Raw genomic sequence first — 19,827 nt, 5'->3', positions numbered from 1 at the left:
CGATTTCCTACTTGGAGAGGGGAGCTGAAAGGAACGTTATTTAAAAGTCGGAATCCCAAAGCGGAATTTTGGCCCAGTTGTCTCAGGCCCGAGTTTGTCGAGCTCCCGGACCTGGCGTTGCGGCGAATGTCATGCATGCAAAATAAGTTCCCTTTGCATCGATGTCTCTTTGAAAACGCGTATAATCGCGATCTATTCTCAGACGGGAAAACCGAGTTCCAAGGTGCAACGGAATGCAGCAGCTGCACTTTAACCACGTGTTTCGTAGAGCGTTTTTGTGATTTGACAAACGGCTCTGAAGTCGGAACGTGTACCCTGTGGCTTTCCGTACGACTCCACTCGCCGGCGCTTGCGTAGCACGGTTAGCGTCAAGCGTCCGTCAGTTTGCGTTCCAACGCCCCAAACATGGCTTTTCAGTGTCAGAGGGACTGCTATATGAAGGAGGTATGGAAGAGTATAAACGCTTTATCTAGGTGATGTATTGAACGGCAGGCACGCTCGGAGAAGCGGCCATTCAGCACAAACTAACCGTAACGGTAGCTAATATTGTGTGGCGCACGAAACGTCAGATAATGACGTTTTACGGAGTTGACGTGCGTGCCATTCCAATGAAATGCACGTTAACTACACGTCCAAGCGTTTCATAATGGTTCGTTTTTTTTTTTTTGTTTTTTTTTTAAACTTAAGTCATCAGTTCTATTGTTTCACCTTCTCCAAGTAAAACAACTTCGGACCTCTCCAAAGTAACATGTCAATTTCAACCGGGTGCCGTAGACGACGGTTCTCAACATGGGGTCCGGGGACCCCCAGCGCTCGACTGTTCGGACTGAGGACCAGCTCTGACCAGTCTGTATTGTGCGCTGCGTACAATACCGCGGCGTCTCTGCGTCAAGCATCTCATCGCGCATCACCCTTTATATACTATGTATATTATATACACTTTATACGTCATCTCGTCACCGTTCTCAGTCCCAGTCTCGTTCCCACAGTCTGTCAGTATTCACTACCGTGTAATAACACGGGTCCTTGCTTATCGACCAAATCGCTTAACAACCTGCTTCTAGAAACGGAACTCGGTCGTTAAGTGAGGAGTACCTGTATTATTCTTGCCGGGATCAGACTACATAATATTTTTGTCTTTCACAATGGTCACTCTTGTCGGATTATGTCATGGGCACGCTTTACGACTTTCAAAGTCGTCAGATCGCTGCACTGTTCACGCTACACAACTTTGTGTCTTGTGTTTTTCACACTACACTGATCGGCGACATGGGGTCACACATTACAAGATCTTTCACCAGGAGGAATCCCAGACAAGCCTGTCGGATCTCTAAGCTACGTTTTTTTTCACAAAAACACATGCAAGAATTGACACAGAAAATAACGTGATACCATGTGCAGGGTTAAGTTATTTATTTTTTATTATATTCATCACTGTTAAACAATGAGTAAAAGCGGAACTTACATAAGAAATGTTAATGTTACGCACCTTGAGAAGAAAAGTAATATAGGTAGGTTGTTTGTTTCTGGCCACTGATCCATGCATTCCCATCTCTCCCCCTCACCCCTTGTCTGCTCTTATTGGCTGTAGCTCGTTGCGTCACTCCTTAATTGTCACGTGTCAATTCTGACACGACCACATATTAAACCTGCTTGATATCTTGCCGGCATATGCGAGCCAGGCTAAAATCACGTAAATCGCGGCGGGGGTCAAGAAACTGTCAACAAACATGGCTACAGCTACGTGTGATGCTGGCGGTCCTGTGTTCCGAAAAGAAAAAGTCATTGTAGACCTGTTCTAGTAAAGATGTGATCGTTTCGATAATCTGTGTCGGCAATGGACATACAAACCAAACTGGTTTCGACTTCCACCTCCCCGTCTTCCCAAGCCTACCGGATGGAATCGGTATCCTCCGATGGAGCCGGTCATGCAGAATTCTTCACGCTCTGCGAGAATTACATGTACCTCGTGGGACTGTGCACCGGTAAAGCGGATTATTTCTTTGACAACGCACTGTCTAAAAAATATATTAAATTCTTTGTGGGTGCATCAATGATGAGAAATATGGTGTCTAGTTTATAAACATTCGGCGTATCAATGTTTTATTTAAAAAAAATAACAATAAAGATACAATTGGTCTGAAATGTAACTCTGCCAAACTTAATCAAATAAAGCATGTGCTGATTTGAAGTGTCCTTGCTGAGTTTTAAGGGCGGAGTGCATTATTGCGCGTAACTGGTTGTGGCTGCCAAGTAATCCCTGTTATTTCAGCTTGGGTCATTATTGACCTGATTTTCACACTGTCAATCAAAAATGGCACAAAAATATAAGCTCATAAAATCATTTGGTTCATAGGGAAATAAAGTTGTAGTGTGGATGCATTATTCTGCAAATGTGTATTTTATTACCTGCTGAAATTTGCATCCCCCTCCTTTCTCAGACCAGGTGAGTGTTAGATGTATAAAATTCTCAATGTCAAGTCAAAACAGCCCAAAATATGAGCTGGTAACAGTGTTTGACCCCAAAGTGTCTGAAAAGTAACTTAAGAGGTGGATGCACTATTTGGCAAAACAGATATTTCCCCTGCCAAGATTTGCATCCCCCTGTTTTTTCAGACCAGTCGAGTGTTGGATGTATGAAACTCACATTGTTGAGCCAAAACACCCAAAATATGAGCTGGTAACAGTGTTTGACCCCAAAGTGTCTTAAAAGAAACTTTGGGGACATTTGCATCCATCTATTTTTTTTAATCGAACATTGATACTCTAAACGTCCATAAACTATAGATGTCAGATAAATTCTTATCATTGATAAACACCCACCGAGAAGATTATATCATGTTTAAACAGTATCGTAGAAATAATCCGCTTTAGCTGTGCGCGCTCCTGCGAGGTGCATGTGGTGCACCGAATTCAGCATAACACCTGGGACAGAGCCCCTGTCCACAGACGTACCTGGAGCACATGCCTAATTATTATGCAGAATAATGTCATCAGACCTTCCCAGGCGCAATGGGACATTTTCCAGACTATTGGGGTTTGGGAATAATGGGGTGTCAGAACAATGGGCAGTACCCGCAGCAACCGCAGCATCCCTCTCTCTCTTCGCCATGTTGACATACAGGTATGTGCACCAGAAAGCATTCTGCCGTGAAGGACTAGGCAGGAAAATACAAAAAACTTCAATGCGAGACCCCACGACTGTTGGTTGATTATTTCACAATACACAGGGTAAACATGCTTGCTCAGCGTTCATATTCGGGCCCTACGCTGGAAATTTGTTGGCCACGTCAAAATCGGGCTGAATTCGTGAAGGTTGATCCCGGCACAAGTCGTGTCAAATTTGATAGACCTTGACGTGGAAAAAGGTTGAGAAAACTGGACTTTGTATTTTAACTACTTTGGTAAAAATGTAACGCCAGCCTTGTTTTCTTACGGTGTCAAATGTCACAGTTTGCCACCTCCGTAGTATCCTGCTGCCCTGCTGAATTGAAGCGAGAAATCAACGGCAAGAAGGAAACTGTCAAGGGTTTCAATGTTAAACTTCAAGACACCATCTTGTTCCCGGAAGGAGGAGGTCAAGTAAGTAGTCACTATACATATCAATACTTACAGCATGTGGGTAAATAAACAACCTTTATAAGCAAGTGGGGGGGGGGGTACAAATCAGGTTTTGATTTAAGGGGGAATTATGGAGCAAGGAGGGCTTAACTTTGTGTTGATGGATCGCTTGCTAAAGCCATCCTGTGGGTTTAACATAGGGGTTTATCGTGTCCTGCTTTGTGCTCCTCTAGCCAGACGACCACGGCTTGATGGGAGACGTGCCGGTGTTGAGGGTAATGAGACAGGGGGCGGAGGCCGTACACTTTGTGGAGTCCCCGCTAGAGGTGGGCCAGGAGGTGCACCTGAAGGTGGACTGGGACCGGAGGTTCGACCACATGCAGCAACACTCAGGTGAGGGTGCCTGCAAATATTGATCTCATGTATAATCAAATTGAATTTAGCTTAAGATATACTGATCGATATTTAAGAGTGAGCATATCAGACTATATTACATTAATGGGTAAAATCGGTATTGGTTTCCAGTATGTGACATATTATATTATATATGACTATATAGATTTTATTGGGTTTCTTATACAGAATCATCGTTGTTTAGATATTTTTTGAGAGTATTTGTAGCATTGATACACTGTTATTGTTGAAGATTTCATTTCTGGTCCAATTTATACCTTACCTTCATTCTCAGGTCAACACCTGATCACGGCCCTGGCAGAGACAATGTTTGGTTATAAGACCACATCCTGGTAACCACCCCCCCGAGCACTAATTCAACACTGAGATTTCTTGAAATGATCTCCCTCTTAAATATGAATCTGTCTTCTCTCTTCCGTTCTGGTCTGTTCTGTTTTAGGGATCTGGGGCGTCAGCGCAGCACTATCGAGCTGGACACTTTGTGCGTGAAGCCTGCCCAGGTCCAGGCCCTGGAGGAAGCTGTGAACGAGAAGATCAGAGCGCACGTCCAGGTCGCTGTACAGCTCCTGTCTATAGACGACCCTGCTGTGGAGAAGGTTGGTCAAGTGTTACACTATAAATAGACTTTTCAGCTGAATAGTCAAGTATTTCATGTTTGTTTTTCTCTACCCCCTTTGTCCAATTGAATATCACAGCGCCTAGTTATACACATCAGGCCAGATTTTGTAAACATGGTTTAGAAAGCAGCAGGACTATTAAGGGACAAAACATACCCTACGTAAGTGCACTGTAGCAAGCACCAGGAAACTGTCTGAGCCTCCCAAATATGTTATATCCCTCATATTGTATTAAGGGTTCTCCAATCAATCGGCCACCAATCGTCATTGGCCGATATGTGATTGGCTTTGAAGGCCAATCAGAAGAGCGGATCAGATGGCGCAAAACATGTAAGACAATTTCTCTTCCACGTTATGCACGTCAGTGTTTCTGATACATTGATTTATTTGTGGTGGCCTGCCGCAATATTAACATTGACCGCCACATATTAATTTTCTATTTTTTGTTTTTACTATTTGAACTAAAATCTTTGCGGAGTGGAGCTCGCCCTCACTTTATTTGGAAAGAATCCAAAAAACTTCTAAAAACATAGTGCAGTCGGTGTGGTCCCAGAGTTAAATTAGAAAAACTTTGTGCGTGTCCCTGACAAACAGGAGAGACTCAAATATTATCTGTGTTTATTGAGCTTAAAAACAATGAATAAGTATGTAGAGAATGACATCGTCAAGGCATATAGATGTATAATATTTTTTGTTGAATATTCAAAAAAACAAGTCCCGTCAGTTAACAGCATTTTCCGTATGTGAACAATAACTAACAAGTGCAGCCGCGTTAATTAACATTTCACTAAAATAACATTTTGATCAAATAAAAAAATATATATATATTGCAAGTCGGTCTAAATAAAAAAGTTTGTGGTGTTGCGCGTCTTGTCGACATTTTTTACACGATGAATAGTCTGCTTTGGGTCGGTGGATGGTTGAAACTATGGATGTATGTGTCCCAACGACACATCATCTTTCTGTTTCTCCTCAGAGTTCTGGACGTTGTGCTTTGTCTCTTCTTCGTGTGTACTGACACAAGTGCAACCTGTCCACAAGGGAGGGGGCGGGGCTTATTTCTATATCGACCAGCGTAATTGGTCAGAGGTGAAAGTCAGCTTTGGATTGTCCAAACTGATTGGCTTCCCATTGCAACTTGCTGGGCGGAAATGAACAGATCTGCGGACTTTTTTATTGAAATGATCCACCCAGTACTAATTCAAATTGTGCTTCGAGAGAATTATTTTCACCGAACGTTATGACCGGAGAGATTTAAATATGTCGTCAGCCGGCCGCTCACAGCACCATCCTCACCCGCGGCTACAGGTTTTATGAAATTAAGTCATTTTAAATCATAAGTTTATTGAGAGAGGGAGAGAGAGAGAGGGAGACAGAGACACAGTCTGATCGGGACAGTGGAGTGTAGTAGTGACAACCGTGTGGACCGAAGCAGCGACGCGGCACATCTCTCCATTGCTATGGGACTTAATTTAGTAAAAACTAGATGTTTTTGCTTTTCTTGTAAATAACAAATCCTGCACTTCTGTAATGAGGAGACTTCCCTCTATCCCGACCAGACTTTAATATGACGCCGTTGGCACGCGATGAGTACGTGTTTACGCGCAGGATGTCAGTTGAGTAGGCGGTCCTTCAATATGACTCAGAACACATTTGCATTTACACTGCTTAAAGAATGTGAATATATGTGGCCCAGACCAGCTCCGGATGTGGTCTGAGCGATCGGATGTCAAACCATATTGAGGACGCGTTGGGTGAGTTTACACCTGGCATTAGAGCTGTCTACTTGTGGTCGGATCAGCAAGATGCATGTTAATGCCAGGTGTAAACGGGGTCTAAATCCAAAGCTTTGCCCCTCATGCTTAAGAGAAAGTGGAATATGTTGCCTGGCAATAAATAAACAGTTGTCAATTCATGATACTTTCACATGTCTTGATTTTAATACTTTATACACAATGTTGTTAAGAATAGTTAAATAAATAAATAATGCTACACGATAAATAGAAGGCTTCAAATAGACCCCGTGATTGAGTCGAGTCTGTGGCAGGTGGCGATACAAGATGGCACATGCATCAACAGTTGTCGTGTTTATTTGTGGTTGTTTGTCTGTCGCGGACGTTGTACTACCAACCAGATCCTACGTGTCCTCTACGCTCCCCCTGGTGGGCGTCAGACGTTATTACCTCCCCAGGAATGCAGGCACGCAGAAGAAAATCTTTTTTTAACTCCAAAAATAACGGCACCTTTCAAGGTGTCAACAGGAAAATTGATTGAAAAAACCTTCTAAAAACTTAAGTGTTATCCAAAATAGCTTATTCAAAATGTTCAAAATAAAATTAAAATCTAACAGTACTGTTTTCCAAATGGGAGGGGGAGGGAGTGCTACCTGCAAATGACCACTTGGCATAAGATTCGGAGGGTCTCAGGAACCCCCGCGGTGCAATGAAAATGATGAAAGATCCCATCTTCGTGCCAGCCAAGGTGGGGCTCGGATGCACCATCACCTCCGCCCGATCTCGGGCATATATTTACCCATTTATATATTTATATCAACATTTATTTATGTAGTTACTGCCTTGTTTGTTTCTGAATTTTTTTCATAGGCATATTTATTTTTATTTGCAGTGATGACGGTTATGAGCTCAATTGTCATCAGGGTGACGTTACACGACCGTGGTATCCGTAATCAGAGTCACTTTGAAGGGGCAATAGATAACTTTTGCACTTTTATATTCAAGGGTTTATGATCGACCTGGCGTAATTTGCTCCACCCGCCACCATCCGCTAACGGTTGCGCATTGGTTAACGCACTTACTGTGACGCACTGCCGTAAATCGATCATTTCCCGGGAGTTTGTGGTAGTCCAAATGCATAGTGATATTGAGTATTATAGGGAACCAATTTGAACACGGATGGAGTCATTATTTTATAGCCATTACTCTGTGCAATCAACACTAACTTCATAATGATAAGTAAAAGCAAAAAAGTTGTCTATTGCTCCTTTAAACTACTGCGCTCACCATTTCTGGTGTCAATGTGAACTGTGAACATGATTTCTCCACCATGAACAGGATACAAGTCATGATTGCTTTTGATAGCAATCAATCCTTAAATCTAAAATTAAAACAGAATTTACTAAATATAGACAAATCTTCACTTTTGGTAGGTGAAAACAGACCTCATTAACAGGCTGCAAGGAGAGCACTTGGGGGCCTTTATGAAGATTTCAACAAATGGACCTCCTAAAGCAAAATTTCCATATCCTGGTGCCATGGTTAAATCCTCCAAGGAAGATTAAGTGCAGCAATGAATCATGCTGCATGTTCATGATGTGCTAATGTTTTACAAAGGTCATTGATTACAGATCTTACAAAGATGATTAAGTCATCTTTTCCTTGTGATCACTTTGTTTTAAGCCTTGATGATACCGAGGGAACAAAAATTTGGACGCAAATATAAATTGCAGACCGCCTGCTGCCATCCCGCACGCCTCATCTGTTGAAAAACATTCTAGGGGATAAAAACTGTCTGATTTGTACAACTGGACCTTGTGTTTGCAGGGCGAAGGACCCATAGGGCCCCAACACACCACTGTCATTTTGTCATGTCAATAGAGGAATTTAGAGACCTGCTGAAGCCAAGGAATGTGACAACATTGAATGTTAACAGTTACACCTGAGATATGTATGGTCAGTGAAATAAATAAGAAATGGAACAAAATCAAATGTAAAAATGTTTCTTTACTTCTCTATATATGAAGCATAATGTCTTGTGTCTGTGAACCAGGTGAGGAGCCGAGGTCTGCCTGACGACCACGCGGGGCCCATTCGGATCATCGACATGGAGGGCATTGATGCAAACATGTGTTGTGGAACCCACGTGTCCAACCTCAGTCACCTGCAGGTGAAACTCCTCACCTCACACACACTCTGACACACTCTTAAAACGCTGATTTATGTTTGTGATTTTAAAAATAAATTGATGTCTGTGGCGAGGTCAGGAACATGGACTTTTGAGGAATTACTTTTTTGAGCTCCTGCCTGAGGCGACTAATAAATTAATAAATCTGCAGAAGATTTTATTGAAATGATCAAGCCTCATTTATTTCGGTATTGAGGGGAAAATAATATTGCGATAATTGTTGTTATCGTTTTATTACCCCGCACTAATTCAAATTGTGCTTAGAGGAAATTATTTTCCCTGGACATTATCCCTGGAGAGACTTAAATATGTCGGACTTCAACACATTTTCCGGTTGAAAAACAGTAATTACTAAATAACTGAAACTCTGGCTGCATGTTACATATGTAGTTGATTTTGAAAGGTTGATTCTATATCTTTCATAAAGAGGTTATTCTGGGAACGTAAATGGGTTTATTCTACAGAAGCATCAGATGTCATACTGTTTTTGTGTTAATAAGAAAATATTGTGTGTGTGTGTGTGTGTGTGTGTACGTATATATATATATATATATATATATATATATATATATATATATATATACACACACACACACACACACACACACACACACACACACGTATCCACTTCATTGTTTATTTTCTTTTTTGTTTCTTAATTACGTGCATGCAATTGACCGGGCGAACAGGCATGTTGGCAATCTCAATAAAGAAGATAGCAAAAATCATAGACATCCGGACGCGGTAATTAAAATATATACATTCAATGTATTTTTTTCACAATTACAATGCAGAACTTGTCATCCGGAACTAAAGTAAAGGATCTGTTTTGTGTCGGACTGCTGAACAGTGATACTCTAAGCCACGTCCTTAAACTAGCTTGCTTCCAACCAGGCTAGCTCCAAGGGATATGTTGCCGTGGTTATCTAGCGAGCATCTTTTCTAGCGGGATTTATAGTTAATCATGTGTCATCTTATTGTAATCCTTCCCAACCCTAACACGAATCAGTTAATAATAGGGTTCAACTGTGTCCTTCACCTGCGGCTTCTAATCCCAGACCAAACAGTTAATTATCTAAATCAGCCACATTAATTAGCTAATTTTCACGGTGCTACATCTATCTGACCCCGAAGGAGAAACAACACCATTGATAAACATTACTCGTTCTTTCCAATACACGCTCCTACTCAAGGACAGATAGGATTCTGCTTAGATGAACGACTGCTTCCCTATGTATCCAGTACCCAATAGAGTAGTGATTTCAGATCATTTTCCCGTTCAGTGAGATATGAAGTGCCCAGATAGCGTTGCGGCTCAACGTACTTGGTGCCTCAACCCTCTACTACTATCGTGTAGTATATTCAGAAAAGTGAGAAGAAGTGTCCTCTCGACACAAATAATCTATTCTTGGAAATAAACAACACCCCAGGAATCTCTAAATGCACTGTTTGGGAGTCCATGAAGGCCTGTCTAAGGGGCCAAATAATATCATATACAGTGTATGAAAACGCACTAAACATCTCTCTGAATTGCGACGGCTCATCCTAGATACAGACAACATATATATTTTTTGTATTTCATACAAAAGAATGAAATGCTGGTGAAGGTAACAGGAGGATATGAAATATAAACACAATAATCATTGTTTAGTTATCGTCATGTGTCTTCCATCCTATGTTCAAGGACTTCTGGAGAAACTTTTCGGTTGCTCCGCTCGTTGCTTCAGCTTTGCGTGTGGGGGTGGGTAGGTCGGGGGGGGGCAGTCCATTAAACATACGGGGGATTTTTGTTGTGTCCGAATAACAATTATTTCTAGGGCTGTAACCAACTTTGTCAGTCAAATCGGATTTGTTAAATGCAAATATGAACAGGGCACAGCTCTCCGATCAGGGCGCAGGGAGAGCTGTGTCTTTGTCCGTATCTGGACTATTCACACATATCAAAATATATTTATATTCCTCATTAAAATGTTATCCTAGTGCTCCCCCGTCGGTAAACGGCAGTACCGCGGTTATACGTTGCTTTATACCGCGGTAATAAACATGTCATACTGTCACAGCCCTACATGCGATGCATATTTAACCTCCTATACTCAGAACACTCAACCTGCCAGCCTGAAGTTATTATTTCCCTGGATGCTGAAAGCAGTTTGATAGCATTGCGACGGGCTATCTATTTGCATTACTAAATACATTTGGGTTGGGCCCAATTATCTGCTCCTGGATCAACATCTTACTGTATATCCGGCACCCAAACCCTCTGTCAACACTAATAACAACCTGCAGCTGCTTCCCTCTCAAAGAGGTACAAGACAAGGGCGTTGTCTATCCCTGCTTTTATTTGAAAAGGGGGATAGACAACTCAGCTCGACGCTATCGCTTCTCAGAGTGATGAGGGAAACCATCCACAAGGTATGACTTCAAGATGATTTACTCCACCTCACTAGAGGTTCTCAGAGAATTTGGGAAGTTCTCAGGTTATAAATTAAATCTGACAGAAAGCTTAGTTTTCCCTTTTAATAGGCAGGGTGAGAGAGCAAAGTAATTACCAGTTTCCCTTTAAAGTGGAATTAAAGTGCTTCACATATCTGGGGATACGTGTAACCCGACAGTCCTTAAACACAACTTTACACCATTACTGGACCACACAAACTACATCTGGCACGGTGTTCCAATCTGCCTGTTTCTTTAGCAGGAGCATCAGTCCTGTAAAAATGGCTATATTACCAAGATTGTTATACTTGTTCCATATGATCCCCCCTTTCTACAAAAATCATTCTTTAAACAGTGGAACAAATACATCTCTATGTTTATATGGAACAAATCGAATCCGTCAACATGGAAGATGTATTTGAAAAGATAAAAAGCAGAAAGGTGGACTAGGCTTGCCCAACCTCATACATTACTATTGGGCCGCAAATATTATCTCAATTCCCTTATTGGATTTCCACATTCTCCATGGAGCTGCAGTCCAGCCTCCCGACTTCCCCGACTGTATATCGTTCCTGTCCTCTCCACTGCCTCTCAATCGGAGCACCCACATTACAAATCCCACTCCCAAGGAATCCGGAATCAATTCAGAAGACATTTCAGCCTCAAACAAGCAAGTACTCTCACTGATATTCAACCACCGTTTCTTACCAGCGTTTAAAACATGGCACAAAAATGGGCTTTTATTTCCCTCAGGCTTGTTTATTGATAATACATTTGCTATCTTTGGCCACATATGTAACAACAATAATATCCCCAGGTCACACATTTTCCATCCTTCCCTCAGATTCCCCCAGTAGATTCGCTCCATAACCGTCTGTCTTGATCTCCAAGGTGTATGCAGAGACCCAGCACGTTACGCCCCTTAACCGGGCCGACAACAAGGCTGCCAGGGAGGAGATGTCAGAGCTAGGATGGGAAGGCAGTATAACGCGCATCCATACCTCATCCTTCTGCATAAGACATGGGCTAATTCAGTTCAAAGTCCTTCAGCAATTACACTTTTCAAACAATAGATGAGCTCAAATATACTCTACAGTGAATCCTCAATGCCACCAAAGCCCTCCCCCGTCGGAAGAGAATCTAAATACCTATCATAATGATGCAACTGTGTCAGCAAAACCCCCTTAATTTATGCAATGGGTAAGTGTGGGTGAGAAGTGATGACCTTGAAAACTAGAAAAGGTTAGGTATGCAATAGGAAGGTCTTGGAAGAAGTTCTAAATAACTTTTTCCCCCTTTATGGAATATTTCAAATATATATTTCATGTATTTCTCTGTAATTAATCTGGTGCCTTTGTTTCTATTACGGTTGTAGCATTAAAAGTCTGGAAAAGAGAGCTGTCACGGACCAAACCAACCCATATGCATAATTCCTGCTTATTTGTATTGTTTTCTTTTTTTATTTTTGTCTACTTTCTTGGAGGGGGGGGTCAGAATGGGAGATGTTGCTTGTAGCTTTCTGCCTGTTCTTTTCAATGAAAAGAAAAACAATCCCTCCAGTGCCGAGTTAGTGTGGATGTACAGCAGTAATGACAACTCACACTGTAGAGCTACACCCCGTCCACAGCCTACTCATTTTAAGCCTGTAAACGAACCTTACATCTTGGTTTGATTCATCATAATTAAATCGACTTTTTTTAGGTGATAAAGCTACTGGGGACAGAAAAAGGGAAGAAGAACAAAACCAACCTGATGTTTTTGGCGGGACAAAGGGTTCTGAAGTATGCGGAGAGATGCTACAACACGGAGCGATCGCTGGTCGCCCTTCTCAAGTGAGTCCTGTCACCCACGATCGAAACTAAAAACCTCCCTGATGCATCGCTCTGTCCAGAAAAGCAGAAACTTTTCCTACTTTCCTGTGAACAGAACGGGGCCCGACGAGCACGTAGAGGCCGTCGACAAGATCCAGAAGTCTGTGAAGCTGCTTCAGAAAGTAAGCTCCTCCCCTGAACTCTCCTTATTTGTTTAATCTATTTCAATTTAGGGTCGAATGAAGTACTGTGACGGAATTTCATGTAGACAATTTTAAAGAATAATTAGAGCTGTGTTGCTGTTCCCACTTTGTTTTTGTATCTCCACGGTAGAACAACCTGGCCTTACTACGAGACTCGGCCGTCCTCATAGCACAGAACTTCAAAAACAACCCACTGAGGCCCAACTTTTTCAGCTTTCACAAGTAAACTCTTGGATCCTTTTTTTCCCCCTCATCTGTTTGTAACAACGGTCTCAAATCCAATCTCTAGGGTGTTTGTTCCTCAGGATGCACTCATACAGATATCCAACGTTAGGACAAACTACAGCATCATCATTATAGAATCTCCCCATTAACAAAAAAGATTATTTTTTTTTAACCTTAGGCTCACCAGACGCTTGTGGGCATTCCTGTCTGAGTAGTTACCATAGCAGCGTATAAACAGATTCATGTGCACGTAGCTGCATACTAATATTCTTTTTTTTTTTAAACAATAAAAATATATACACACATGGCCCCACAAATCATGTGCAAACCTCACCAATGAGCCAAAATCTTCAGCAGTCATTTATTTTATTACTTAATTTTGGAAACAAAAGTAATGTAGTTATGTTCATGGTTTATTACAGGAAATGCATTATTGCAAGCGTACAGTTAAGTGACTTGATTGTCTATTGTTATGAATTATTCAACAATCCCAAATTGAGTCCATACTGTTAAACTGGTATTTTTGCATTTCAAAAAAATCTCCACTGGCCGATGCCTTGATGACCAGCTAGTCTTCCTTGAAACAGACACAATAACGACTAAATTAAAAAAGATAGGGCAGTGAAACAGCTAAATTAGCAAAGACACGAAATAAAGATATGGTTCTCAAGGCACCATTTACATTCAAAACATGTCAACTTGAAATAATAGCGAGCAATTCAAAAACTGTAGTATGGCCAAACATTATATAAGAAAATCTGATTTGTTAGCTAGAGTGAATGTGGACAGGCTGAATATTGTCTTGAGCATCAGGAGACCTCTTTGTTCAGTACAAAATTACATTACTCGTTTCATTTTCTACAGGAAAGAGGGTGACAATGAGTTCATGAATATCATTGCAAATGAAATAGGCACTGAGGTGAGTATGATTCCAATTCTGCTGATGTTGGCAGCGATACTGAAGCGTTTGTCTGGTCAAGCCTTAACACTTTGGGTTCCCAGGACACAATGGTGTTCCTGACGGTGGGAGAGGAGAAAGGTCCTGGTCTGTTCCTGCTGGCAGGACCCAGCGGCCCCGTGGCAGAGCTGGGACCACGGTAAGGAGAACCCGGTCATGAGCAGGGAGCAATCAATCTCTTTTCAGGCTTCTGCCTTTTGACCCAATTAAAGAGTGAATGTGTTTCACGCCAGTGAAATCCACGTTGTGACTGAATGTTCAGGGACCACCTAGAATGAACTTCCCTCCAGTTAACGCTCAACCTGAACCCAGCAATGGCTGTCAAGGTCGTAAACACTCAGAGGAGCAGTGGTGTGCATTTTACAGCCTGATTTGGAAAGCTGGTTTGTTGGAAAGCAGCTCAACAGCATGATGGCGTGTGCGGTGCAGGGTGGTGGAGCTGCTCCAGGGGAAGGGCGCAGGGAAGAACGGGCGTTTCCAGGGCAAAGCAAACAGCCTGGCACGCCGAGGGGACGTGGAAGCTCTACTGCAGCACCACGCTTCAGAGGAGGAATGAACCTACCGCTCTAGAGGCTCAGGACGTCACATGGACATAGTGTATCCTGTAGAATGTACTGTACATATTTCAATATTGTCACTTCAATAAAATATACTTTGAAACCGACTGAGTCTTGGCAAGTTAAAACAAAAAAACAAACATTTTTCAGCAACATGACAATCATACAAACAGAACAGAGGTGCAAACAATCAAACGGTGGAAACGGTTTCTCTATTTACAGTGGTTCTGCTATTTAAGGAATGTGAAACAAAAATGTAAAGCAGTGTAAAGGTGAATAAGACACGTGATATAAAATGTGTAGAAATCAAGCCAGAAACCACAAACTTGATTTCACGTAGTGCAATTGTGAATGCTCCGATGACTTGAGCGTTCCAGAATTAACTCATCGGCTTCACAATCTTCATGGAGATGTAATTCTGAGAACAAAAAAAGGAATAATCACATCTGCTTTCTAGCATTGCCTCCAACTTTAGCAATTGAATAAAATAATTGATATGTTGTCTTAACTTGTTTGTTTATGAGAGTAATTAGGAATGTGTCCTAATGTATTTATGAATACTTGCAATGTAGATTTCAAAATGAGCTTCCCAAAATGATCCTTTGGCTTAGATAGTTCCTGTCCTTACCGGCAAAGAGTACAGGAGGATGGCGACGAAGAGGAGCACTATGACCAGAAGGATGAGTCCAATGAAGAGGCATCGGAACCGACGCCACACGATAAACTTCATGGTTTTACAAGGGTTGGTGAACCAGAAGAAGGAGGTGTCCGGGCGTCTGTTCCCAAGGAAGAAAAGTGCACGAGGTCAACTTGTGACACTGAGTAAGGTGTAGCACAACTGACGTCAACTGTGTGTGGCCCTGAGCTTCCTTACTTGGGAGGGTCCAGTTTGGGATTCATGTTGGGCTCGTCCCTGCCTTTCCCTGCAGGTCTCTCATCCACATCCGCTTCACTTACGATCTCTACAGTCATCTCCACCTTGCCCTGGAGAAGAAGACGTGCCACCATGACATTTAATGCACACTACAACCCTCTGGACCCAAGTAGAAAGGTTCATTTGAGCCTAATCTCATGCTATGATAGCAGCTAGCACTAGGCAGAGACTTTAGATGGATAGTAAAAATGTGTACGTCATTGTGACTTCACATTTTTGTCTGACACAAATAGCAACAGCAATGCAGAGATCTAAACCATTGCAAAATGAATGAAGATATTTAGGAGCTTCACACAGAAAGTAGGAGCATCGGTAAGTGCTGACTGGTCCACTGTTTAGATATGGCTATGAGTACTCGTACTGTAATTGAAGGTTACATCTTGTGGGTTGTAGTTGTATTACATTATGATCTATGTACACGCCCAAAATGTTTAGCTGGGTCACTCTTACCTCTACTAGCAACTCAGCACCTTATTACTTCCCATCAGCCTTTGTGAGAGAAAGACACCTTTATCAACCCCAATTCAAACCATCTGTCTCCACTTACGCCGAGGACTTTGTTCCCACCCTCGTCGATGGAGCAGGGCCACCACCCTCTGACGGAGTGCTGAGCGAACAGAGACTTGGACTGGTTTTCCTTGTTGGCTGCTCCCACGTCAAGGATGTCCATCATGTCCAGGCTGCATTTTTCTGGGGTCTTGGCGGGAGGCGTCAGGTTTCGCAGATCCAGCTCCACCACGCCTGCCATGTGATTGTACAGATATTAGTCTTGAGTCAAGAATGTTGATTACACTATTTGGAAATTCCTAGTTTCACCACAATTATTTATTTTACTTCAAGAGCTGTTGTGTGGATGTGAATAAAACAAGGACCCACCTAAGTAGTCGTCCAGCGAGAACTTGTCATTGTCCCATATCTGAATGACCAGTTTAGGGGGTATCCTGAACTCGCTTTTGTCAAGACTCCAGAAGTGCTCCTGATAAAAATAAATAATAATAATGAATAACACGAAACATGAAAACACAACTGTAAACTTTTTAGAAGTTTTGAATTAAATTTATTCAAAAAGCCTCTGATTGGTTTGCCATTAATATACTATATAATGGACAGAAAAACTCAAGTTTCATGGATAACCTCCAATATGTGAATATGACAACCAAAGTTTATTTCCCCCGTTGAATGGTTAGAGGAAATACTGGTTTTAGGGAAGACTCGCCTTCTTGGACACCAGACAGAGCTGCTCGGCAGGTAAGTATTCAAAGTCGAAGATGAATCTCCAGTTGAAGTTTCCGTCTCCGTCCAGAGACCTGTAGTGGACGTCAGTCTTCTGTTTGTTCTCCTCCATCCCGGGCATCCACCTGGACAGGTACAGCAGGTTCGACAAGTCCCCATTTAGAATCGGCACAGGTTCCCAAACATCCCAGAAAAAAAATCCCAAAGCTGATGTTCAACCGTGTTTTGCTGAGCGGTCGAAAGAAAAACATCTGGAAACCTCTACAGAAGAGAACGGAATTTCAGAGGCTGGATCTGGCCAAAGAAGCAGCCTCAAGGACAAAGCTGACACCAAAAAAGAAAAAAAAGCTTGGGCTGTGTGATTTAACGTAATGTACCCTTTGACATAAATGTCACTCATGTGTTCCCTGGTGATGCTGGTCTCGTCCAGGACTACGTCGGTGGTGTTCCAAACGATAAGACGGAGCTGGTATCTGTGGAAATAGAGGAAAGACTTAATGATCGATTTTTTTAAGTGACATTTGCATCCGGTGGACGAACGAGGTGTTCCAGCAATAAAAGTATCAAATATTTCTTACAGTGCATCAAGGCCATCCCAAGTAAGACACCCAATAAAATCAAGTTGCAAATAAATTGTAGTTAAGTTACTCATTTATGACCTTTTATCTTTATTAAAAACCTTTCACGTTAAAAAAAAAATCAAAGTTAAGAACTTTGCAATGCTGGACCAAATATAACTGGAAAGTTTTGAAGTGCAGCACAGCCTACTTCTTGGCCTTGCGTGGTGTGATGTCAAATGGAGGCCCCGGGATGCCAATGCTTTTGGGGAAAATGTCCACCCACATCTGAAGCCTTCCCTGAATAGAGAGACAAACAGAGCAGAGGTCAGAAGGCACAGCAACTGCATCAACACAACACCCTCAACGTCACAAGGTTTGAAATGAGGAGTATGAACAGGCATTTCAACTTCAAGTTAACAATGAAAAGTACTGCAACTAGTGCATTGGACAACTCCTCAGACACTGCATGGGTTACGTAGCGTTTAGGAAAGTGTGTGTTGTGACACCTGAGAGAGGGTGGGCTGGAAGCTGCTGAACAGCGTCCTGGTCTCCACGTGTTCCGGTACCAGACCGTGCGACCTGAGCACATGCAGAGAGAGGCGTTCCCGGGCCGCGCCCAAATGCTGATGCACCTCCTTGTTGCCTTCTGGATGGGAAAATATTCCACACACATGCTCTAAATTAGAGTACTCTTAAGAAACATTTTGCTGTTTTAATCGCAAAAGGTAACCCACCATGTTACAAACTGAAGAATAGAAGGATGTTGCCGGACATTACCAAAATGAGCCAGTGTGTAGTCTTGGCCGTTGAAGGTCAAGGAGGTGCCGTTGTCCTCCGTCCTGGGTTTGGACAGGCCTTTGAGACGGGACAGGTTCTCCAGGATCTGAGATGGCTTCAGCTGGTCCCTCCACTGGTTGGTGCCAGAACTGAAAATCGGCGAAGACACTAAGGTCAATTGGGGACTTGAAAAGAGTTCGGTCCACATATAAAGTCAAAACAATTGGACTAAATGGGATGAAGGTAGGGGAAACGCACACATCTCAAAATCCCAGCAAAGTCAATGTCCACAGTGGAGAAGGCTATTCTTGCCACCATCGGAGTGTAAAGCATTAAAATGTATATGAGGAATTGACCGCCCCCATCCCTCCCAGGTTCCAGGCTCACATGCAGAAGGTCTGCGGTATGCCGCAGTAGGAGTTGTATCGGGACAGGAAGCGGTTCTCCAGGTCGATCACCGTCTCGCCGACCTTCTCGTCCCGGGTCAGGAGGTCGTAGTCATACACGGAGATCTTCAGGTCCTTGTCCTGGGGCAGGAAACACGTCATCTCAAACATCCTACACAGGAGACGGAAAACAAACTGAGTTTAGTCTTAACTACCCGATTGAAGTTGTATAGCAATTCATTCTTTCGTATATTTTCATGAATGAAAACATCCACGTGTCCATTCAGAGGGCATACCTTCCAAACACAGGGTTGGTGTTGTTGGGGATGTAGTGGTCTCTGTCATCGATGCTTTTCCTTCCCAGTGATATCTTGATGTAGGGATCACACTGAAAAGGGGACAAGAGAAAGCAGATTAAAAAAACAACAACCAAAAGAAAAAATAAATACAATTTGGATGTGTGTGTTCCACACCCGGCCATTATTGTCTTTGGGCTGCAGGTCCAAAGCCCTGACCACGTAGATTCTGACTAGACACTCCTGAGGTCCACTGTCAGGCAGCTCTCTGAACTGCCGGGGAGGAGGCGTCACCCCAGGGTCATCCGGCAGGGGGTACACCTTGAAAGACCCCTGCGCACACACACACACACACACACGCACACACACACACACACAGAAGCTGTTGCTTTGAGATTCCTGATGATTAAAAGTCATCCTTTATATTAGAATGGAGAGATCTTATTTTATGACACAAGGCTAAAAGTTTCTACCTTCACATGTCACAGCATCCTGAACATTTCATGTCAGAGTGGCCATGCGTATGCGACTCTACCTTGAACTCCCCGACCACAGAAGGGTCGTCGTCCCCGTTTTCATTCTTGCCTCGCAGCAGTTTAAAAGTGCTGCAGAAGTCAGTGAGCCCGTTGAACTCTGGGAGGTGCTCCAGTTCACTCTCATACACCTGAAAAGGGGCAACGTCAAATCAAGTCACCCGCGGCCAAAGATTATCTAATTGAAAAAAAGCCCAAAACATTTCAGTTTAATATTCCAGACTGGATTGTGTACCAAGGAAGAAGTGAGGCCAGTTTACCTTCAGAGTGTCGTACCCTTTCTTCAGGTAAGGACCGCATTTCTCATGGTCGCCGAGGGAGGCGTAGAACTTACTCCACCAATCTATCGTCTCTTTTTCCTAGAAGTCGAATTCGCTGAGTCATTTCCGTTTCTTAAAAACACCTTTC

General features: G+C 42.7%; 2 protein-coding genes across 2 annotated transcripts in view; one reads left to right on the top strand and one right to left on the bottom strand.

Annotated features, from left to right (window-relative positions):
• Positions 1 to 336: 336 nt before the first annotated feature.
• On the top strand, positions 337 to 14,710 carry aarsd1 (alanyl-tRNA synthetase domain containing 1). The gene is made up of 12 exons (XM_080021441.1): positions 337 to 444; positions 3,454 to 3,582; positions 3,795 to 3,954; positions 4,250 to 4,307; positions 4,415 to 4,571; positions 8,379 to 8,495; positions 12,648 to 12,778; positions 12,873 to 12,939; positions 13,091 to 13,182; positions 14,050 to 14,104; positions 14,188 to 14,282; positions 14,573 to 14,710. The coding sequence occupies exons 1-12, from the start codon at positions 406 to 408 to the stop codon at positions 14,697 to 14,699; spliced, it is 1,227 nt and encodes a 408-aa protein (XP_079877567.1). The 5' UTR covers positions 337 to 405; the 3' UTR covers positions 14,700 to 14,710.
• A 272-nt stretch (positions 14,711 to 14,982) lies between these two features.
• The window catches only part of myof (myoferlin), a 33,841-nt gene continuing 28,996 nt past the window's right edge, over positions 14,983 to 19,827 (bottom strand). The window contains exons 41-55 of the mRNA XM_080020739.1: positions 19,680 to 19,778; positions 19,422 to 19,550; positions 19,064 to 19,219; positions 18,887 to 18,978; positions 18,592 to 18,762; positions 18,205 to 18,353; positions 17,934 to 18,073; positions 17,636 to 17,724; positions 17,245 to 17,340; positions 16,851 to 16,992; positions 16,511 to 16,610; positions 16,182 to 16,375; positions 15,575 to 15,684; positions 15,329 to 15,476; positions 14,983 to 15,118 (exon numbers count right to left, since the gene is read on the bottom strand). Of these exons, the coding sequence (XP_079876865.1) occupies positions 15,080 to 15,118; positions 15,329 to 15,476; positions 15,575 to 15,684; positions 16,182 to 16,375; positions 16,511 to 16,610; positions 16,851 to 16,992; positions 17,245 to 17,340; positions 17,636 to 17,724; positions 17,934 to 18,073; positions 18,205 to 18,353; positions 18,592 to 18,762; positions 18,887 to 18,978; positions 19,064 to 19,219; positions 19,422 to 19,550; positions 19,680 to 19,778 (1,854 nt within the window). The 3' untranslated portion in view covers positions 14,983 to 15,079. The remainder of the gene's footprint in view (positions 15,119 to 15,328; positions 15,477 to 15,574; positions 15,685 to 16,181; positions 16,376 to 16,510; positions 16,611 to 16,850; positions 16,993 to 17,244; positions 17,341 to 17,635; positions 17,725 to 17,933; positions 18,074 to 18,204; positions 18,354 to 18,591; positions 18,763 to 18,886; positions 18,979 to 19,063; positions 19,220 to 19,421; positions 19,551 to 19,679; positions 19,779 to 19,827) is intronic.

This window comes from Zeus faber (genome assembly GCF_960531495.2).
Source record: "Zeus faber genome assembly, chromosome: 20".
NCBI classification, from domain to species: domain Eukaryota; kingdom Metazoa; phylum Chordata; class Actinopteri; order Zeiformes; family Zeidae; genus Zeus; species Zeus faber.
Note: the sequence above shows the minus strand (reverse complement) of the source record. Positions and strands in the feature narration are given on the sequence as shown.